This window comes from Rhopilema esculentum, chromosome 12 (assembly GCF_057945365.1).
Source record: "Rhopilema esculentum isolate cy_ngs chromosome 12, ASM5794536v1, whole genome shotgun sequence".
Lineage (NCBI taxonomy): Eukaryota > Metazoa > Cnidaria > Scyphozoa > Rhizostomeae > Rhizostomatidae > Rhopilema > Rhopilema esculentum.
Window position 1 is genome coordinate 2042837 of NC_142826.1, and position 7684 is coordinate 2050520.

The window sequence follows — 7684 nt, forward strand, 5'->3', positions numbered from 1 at the left end:
ATCCTTTGCAAGAGTTATCCTCTATTTGCAATTTCTCTCTTTGTGATTCAATTCCCTCTGTTTTTTGTCAGTTACTCAACTTGCTTTTATTTTGAAAACGCTCTCTTGTACCAAATATTCAACTGCTTCTAGATTATCATACAGTAACTCGAAAAAAGTGTTTTTGGTTTGCATCAGAGAACACGCATTGATCGTCAGATGTGAAAAACTTTTCTGTAAAAGTTAAAAGAGAAAAATATTTTAAGTTTTGGAAACCGGGCCGTAAATCCCAGGGAGGGCCGGCGGACTGGATCCCCCCGGAAATATTGCGAGCAGAAAGATTTTGAGTGAGAAGTTTTCTTTCATAGAAGTGGGAAATCTCTTTAAGTTATGAAATGTATCATGAAAGCTCTCTAAAAGCCTCTCATAAAACTGAAAACCTCGTCTATAAATCTCATAGAATTGTTTTTCAAATAGTTTGCCCCTAAACTGTATTCGGAAAACCTGACATAAATTGCTTCTCAGTGTTAACTCACTGCATACACTATATTAATCAGATCTGCGGAGACCACACCCCCCCCCCCCCCTAATCGACAAAACAGATTTACGGCCCTGTTTGGGAAGATTATTTTGATATGAATTCATTACAATTTATTTTAAATCTAGTTCACCTATATCTTTTTAATTTCTAAATATTTTAAAAAACGAATCCACACAAAATAATTTTAAGATATCAAGAAGAAATGGTTTTGAAATTCAAGTTGACCGAGAAACCTATTTAGGAGTTTCTAATTTTTTTAGAAAAACGGTACCAGAATTTCTTAAAATCGTTTCTTAAAAAAAACTAATTAAAACACCTGTACGAAGGAAACTTAGCAGCTGAATACTGTTTTAATTATCAATTGTTCCTGTTTCAACTCGAAGCTTTCAAGCCATTTGTGGTTGCGAACTCTCGGCGTCATTGAAGACCACAGGGGACTGAGCTTGACCTGATTAGGCTTGTTGCCATAGGGATGACCATCCACCAAGCCTTTGAATCGTTGTTTACAGGTTTGAGGCGTGATTGTGTCTCCAACAACAGTTAACTTGCCGCACGACACAACATAACAGACAGTGAAAATTATTGTGAAAGGTGGTTCGGAACTTCTTCGCCACAAATAAAGATGACCAATACCAACGACAGGGAGGTGATATCGTCCAAAATAAGCAATGGAAAAAAGGACAACTTTTCAAGCCAAAGAGTGTCTGGACAAGGTAACATTGATTCGATTTAAAAAATAAGGCAGGCGTAGAGCACCTTTTATGTTCCGTTCTGCTAAAAGAAATGAATTATTCCATTACCAAGCCTAATGATTTTGCGAAAAGGGTAATGGAAGATTTATGACTATCCTACTGTCAAGAGGAGAGATGGTTTGGGATCTTCTTTTGGAAGTATTCACAGAGAAGCAAACCCTGAATCTACGTTTCCCTTGCCTTGTTCATCTTTGAGTTTTATAGAATTACGAGAACGAATGATGGAGTTTAATTAAGATTAAGATGTTGGTCAGTTTTTTATTTATTTATAGGCATGACTTCAAGAGTCTACGCGTATATTTTTGTTTTTATAACGGTGCTACAAAATCAGTGTTATCAAGAGTATAATTAGTTTGAAGAAAATGATATGATTTAAAACTGATTTAATTGAAAACTTAATCTAATTCAAAACAGTGCAATTAAGTATCATTATCAAGAGATTATCCTATTCAATGTATAATAATTGTCAAACCATGCAGAAATACAATTTCATTAGTACCAAGGTATGACATATGATAAAGATAACTTGTTTAGTTTTGTTTTGTTTCAACAGCTTCAGAAAGTTGTTTTTAGGACAACAAAAGACTACACTCATCAAGCAGTGCCCTTCTTTTTCTTCTACATGGTCAACATCTGGTTATTAAATGTGTGCCAAGTTTTGGCATGCCAGAGACTCAAACCCCAGCCCCTTGGATCTGTAATCTGTGCCCTAAAAGCAGCAGTTTTAGGGAATGTGAGCACATGGAGCCAAAAGCACATGCCAGGCGTTGCTCTATTCAATTTCTAGTATTCCCTAGGTGTGAGACCCCTTCTAGCCACCCAAGCATGATCCCTGAGGCCCTCCCCCTGCCCCCTAAAAGCTGCCACTGGACCCTTACCGTTAAGCCACCCTCACACATAAAGCCATAATGAATTGTGAAATTTTCAACAAGAGCTTTTTCAAAAGAGTATACATCAAACAAGTTTAAGAGTTTTTACATCAAGAAAATATTTGTGCTTACAAAACTTTCCTTTTGTCTTCGATTTTTGTGTTTTTGATGCATGTGAATTGTCACCTTTTTAAAATAAGTAGCTTTTCCACCTTTGCGTGGATAATTTGGCAACATAAAGTGATTGTTGATATTTTGTTAAGGTATCTTCTCATAATGTAACATGTTGAGGTATCTTTTTATGTCTTATTTTAGACTGGTTTTATCATGCACCAAGAACCAACAAAGATAAAAGTACAAAGTCATCACAAGCAATACCAGTCTCCCAAATTCCAGGAATTGGGGATTTAGACAACTCGCCACTAGACTTGGGTGAAAATATACATCTTAGAAGAAAGTGGATAAGAGAGACTGATTCAAAGTATGTTAAACTTGCCAAACAAGGAGGCAGAAAAGGTACTTAAATGTGGAACTTGACTTTCATACTTTCCTATAAATTTCAGTAAGATTGAAACTTCTGTTTTATAAATCAAGTAGCTTATTGACTATTTGATAGACGCATTCATAATACATATATAAATATTTAATTAAGATTATAGCTTACCGGCCTGTTATAAAGAGCTTGAAACCATATAGGCAGATCTGTGCATGTTGCCTGATGATGGCATTTAATGTGAAACTCAAAGTAGCAACTTAGAACAATCCTGTTCTTTACACCACCATCTAGCCAAAATTATGACCAAAGTTTTGGAGTGCTTACCCCGTTACAGTCCTGTGTGTTATTGGTCCATAAATATTGCTAAGAGTTGCTAATGAGATGAGGTTAGCAAAATGTGATTAATTTGCCCACATATTATCTAAAATGTCACAATTTTGCTCGGTTCAGCATTACCTTTGATCCTCTTCTTGCAACTTCATTAATTTTTCTAAAATTTTTCCGAAACAACTAATTTTCATGAGCTTTTCTAAGAAAGAAAATCTAGTACCTCAATACAATACCTCAGATTCTTATTTGCATCCATATTTCATTCTGTATAATTTTGTTTTAAAGCGTCCACACTTTCGGAAGCTGGGAACTCTAATCCGAATCTTGTGGGGGTTCAATTCAGTCATAAACAAAAGAACTGTTGTCAGTCAGGGAGAAATGCAGTAATAGTCAAAATTGAAATTTTATATAAAAATTAAAGATTCACAGAGAAACATGGCCCTTAGAATATGACTGGTTTTTTTAAACCTGTGCAACTGGCCTAGATCTGCTCCTGCACCAAATAGCATATACAAATATTTATATGTTTTTAACATTGTCCACTTCTTTTTTGACAGATATTTTCATATACAGAGAACACAAGCCTTCATCAAAAGGTGCTGTTCACTATCCAAGGGTGGATTGGTTTGACCATGAAAATCAAAGTATTGCTCATGATCAAAACTCTACAGAAGTTGAAATTCCGTAAGTTCTTCTGTGTTTTGTATTTTACAACCTGCCAACACCCCCATTTAAACTCACCTGGTACCTGATTAAAATTCACTAACAATAGAAGCCCCCAATAATGGGAAACACTTTAAAAAAACTTTAGAATTACCAGTTTTTTGTTTCAACAAGTTTTGTTTGAAGTATTTCCTCTTTAAAACTTCTTTTCTTCATTTAAATTGAAAGTTTTTACCAAATTCCATTCTAGAATGACAGGTCTATATTTTCCTCTGTAGTGTTAACAGAAAGAGTTACTGCAACATTTTATCTCATTAGCTTGATACATCTTTCCCTTTTCCATGAAACATTACATCTGGAAGATTTTTAATTAATTGGTTTCTTTTCTTTGACTTTTTTGCAGCACAACATATAAGTCTGCTTATCCAGAATGGTATATCCATGAACTGAATGAGCAAAACCAAAGAACTCAAGAACAAAATACTTCAATAAAGAAAAAGCAACAGATCTTGGCTTTTGATGATATGTCATATTGGAAAAGGTAAGAAATTCCTAAACGAGGCTTTCTAAGAAGGCTTTGTAGTGATCCTAACCATTTCCCTTATGCTTCCATATTATTAGATCCAGCTGGAAAGATTTCATCATTTTGGTAGTTTTACTGAACAATAACTAACCAGAATCCTGGATTTACATCACCATTCTGAATTTATAAGTTGTTTTATTCTTGTAGTTTCTTAAAATAAAAGTTATTATAGGTTTTTCAAGCCCTTTTTAAATTATTTTTCACAGAGAAGCAGTGGAGCAGCAAGAAAGAAAAGTCAAGTCAACACCTTTGAAACTTCCATCTCTGGTTAAAAACAAGCATTCACATACAGGCATGAAGAATGGATCAAACATTGGATCAAATTTTGAACAACCTTATGAAACAAAGTTCCCTGTCATGTAAGAAGATATATATTCATATACTATTTTTCCAGATAGGCTTAGTACAAAACTACAAAGAGTTGTCAGAAAAGGCTGTCTGTTAATGGCTAGAGTCATCCTGAGATGGAAAACAAATTATTAATAAAGTCATGTTTATAATTCAGAGTTCTTTAGAGCCATAATTAAGTTATAAGACCTTGCTAGTCAGAAGAGTGGCCCCCAGGCTAGTACATAGAAACTCAGTTTTGCTTCTGACAACAATAGTTCTTCTGTTTACATTCCATGCTATTGTCTGAGCATGTAAATAATTATATCAGTCTGGCCAAAGGGTAATGTTTCTATAAATGAAATTATCTACTTTTTTCCATTATTAAATTTGAAATTGTAGGTATATTCTTGCTTTCTGTCCCTTCATCAATATTTTCTTGCTGTCCATGGCTTTTCATCTGCCCTACAAAGCTATCAAGCATATAGTTGTTTGGTAACTTCTTAAATCAACCAAAATCTTTCACAATGCAATGAAAACACTTCTGCTTACTATAGAAGCCCTAAGAAAAAAGAAGAAGGAAGTATTGGACAGTTACTTAGCATGCAGTATCAACGAGACTGGCTTGCAGAACAAGACGAGAGAAAGAAAATGTCTGAGGGGAGAAAGGTACTGTTTGAACCTTTAAGAATGTTAATACTCTTTAAAATTGGCTTTTTATTTTTTATACATTTCAACTGTTAATATTCATAGGGAAAAATCTGATTAAAAGGCTGTCCAATTCATATACTGCAGCTTGTTGCTTGGAATTTTTATGATTACTGTAAAAGCTCTATTAAGCCCTAGGTGGGGTGGGCTTAGCCATTTTTCAGTCCTAGAGGGGGGGGGCTTATTAATTATTCAAAATAAAACATTATAAAAATGCCACAATGCTCTGGGATTTCTTCGAAAGAAACAACATCAGTATCCTCTTGACTACCTTTACATGGGTTGTATTTAATGCACTTGATCTTATCATCATCAAACCTGTCAAGAGACCCACCCAATGCACATGTTTTCTTTGTTAGACATCAGGGGCTAAAAGGGGGCTTAATAGAGAGAGGTGCCTTTTTTAAATTTTGACTTGGTAATGGGGCTTAATATAAAGGAGGGGTTAATAGAGAGGTGGTTAATAGAGCTTTTACAGTATGTCATCAAAATATGTTTTGAGTTACCTTTCTTCTCCTCATATTTGTGACTACTGCAAAATGTACTAAGTTGCTCAAACACCATTTGAATTAAATTCAAACTTGATGGCAATCACTTAGAGCTGATAGCAAAACAAGTTCACAGACCTGAAATTCTGCAAGGCTGTACACAACCTAAATTTTGAATTATTTTTTAGTTTGAAATGTCTGAGAAAGAGAAGGAAAAAAGCCAGAGGGATCAAAAGTACATCAAGAAGTGAGAAATTTCAACAATTATTACTCAACATTTGATCATTATTCTTGTAAGATTTTGAATTTTCTTGGTTGAAAAATTGGTAGCTTCGCCTGCAAGCAATCTAGCGCCAACAGCTTAATATCTGCATTTCAAAACTCAGTTTCCAGCAAACTGGTCCAATTGTAGCTAATTTTTTCGTTAAAAAACCATTGTAACAAAGTACGATTTTTCCCTTTCGTTGATATTTTTAAAATTTATCTTTTCTGAACTCAATGGCAAAAAATGTTTGGAAGAATTCTTATTTGCCTGTTTTTATTTCAAGGATGCAAGACAGAAACAGTCAAGAAGAGAGACACCTGTTCAAACTGAGTCGGTGAGTTAACCCGATAACCTATTTAAAACCCGTAGAATAACAATGCCTGCCTGGCCCTGCTTTTGTGTTCACATCTAAAGGTGTGTCTTTGAAGTGAAAAATCTTTTGCTCTTAACCAATTTTTATGTAAGTTTTCAAATCTTTTCGTGAACATTCAATGCCTATTTATTTTTGAAGATACAACGGAAAAACGGAAACTTAGAACACCAAAAAGAAATTGTATAAAACAGCAAAACATAATTTTTCTTACTTTCATAACAAAGCTACTGAATTAAAGCGTGAATGTTTGTATCATTTTTTGGTGCTTCTAGTGAAGTCAAAATGCCTCTACTTCAGCTTATCCTTAATGTAGTTAAGGTGGTATTGCTGTATTTTTGTCTTTATCAAGCTTCAGACCCCAAGAAAGTAAACCCCGGAAACTCTGGTTTGCAATTTGTTGAAGGCGGTGTAAATGAGTTCAGCGTGCAACAGATAATAGGCTATGAGATATCTATTAAGAGCACATCAAATCGATATTAGACCGATTTTGATTCAGTATCCTTACCTTGAAACACTTTTGAATCTAAGATCTACCATTCTGTCCCAAAGCTCGTGCATTCGCTTAAAATGTCGTTTCATTAATTGTTCTAAATGGTTGCCACACTATTTGATAACGTTACCTTCCACTGCAAATTCGATTTTGACTTTCTGTGTTTTCATGTCGACGATCTCATCTCTATATTCATTTTTGCAGCTTCGCGAATGTGCCCGCAAAGACAGACAGCCACCGAACTTAATTACAAAGTACGAATTTATTGTAATTGTTATAAATTATATACACATGTTTATATAAATATAGTTTTCTATGGTTTTATTCGATTTGCAATGAAGCTAGACGTTTACCTTTCATATCTTTTATGCCTTTCCATATCTGGAACTAATGTCTGCGTAACTCGCAAATATCATCAAAGTAGAGGTGCATTGCGAATATGAACAGTAAGTCTTAGCATGTTTTTGTTTAAGCTCCCTCTACAGGCGCGGATCTAGCCAAAATGTTGACCGGTTTCGGGGTTCTTTACTCCGATATGGCCATAGTACATAAATATTGTTAATAATGAAAATTTATGAAATTAAGAAATTGTGTGGGGGTTCAATTATTCAAACAGAGGAACTGTAGTCAGTCAGGGAGAAATTCAGCAGTTGTTGCAGTTGACATATTGGATAGAAATTCAAGATTCACGGAGAAAAAGCTCTCCTGTGCAGCCTGTCTAGATCCGCGCCTGCTCTACGTCCTCCTTTCCCACGTCAAAGCTAGCTCCACAGTCACGCTGGCAAAGGAAGAGAGGAAGCAGAACTTACTCTCTAAGACG

General features: G+C 35.0%; 1 protein-coding gene across 1 annotated transcript; it reads left to right on the forward strand.

Annotated features, from left to right (window-relative positions):
- The first annotated feature begins 690 nt into the window (after positions 1–690).
- LOC135681672 (uncharacterized protein C7orf57 homolog) lies at positions 691–7216 on the forward strand. Its single transcript, XM_089111886.1, has 9 exons — positions 691–1233; positions 2457–2657; positions 3525–3651; positions 4034–4171; positions 4420–4572; positions 5098–5209; positions 5925–5983; positions 6285–6335; positions 7069–7216. Exons 1-9 carry the CDS (start codon positions 1143–1145, stop codon positions 7109–7111), a joined length of 975 nt encoding a protein of 324 aa, XP_088968012.1. The 5' UTR covers positions 691–1142; the 3' UTR covers positions 7112–7216.
- The last annotated feature ends 468 nt before the right edge of the window (positions 7217–7684 follow it).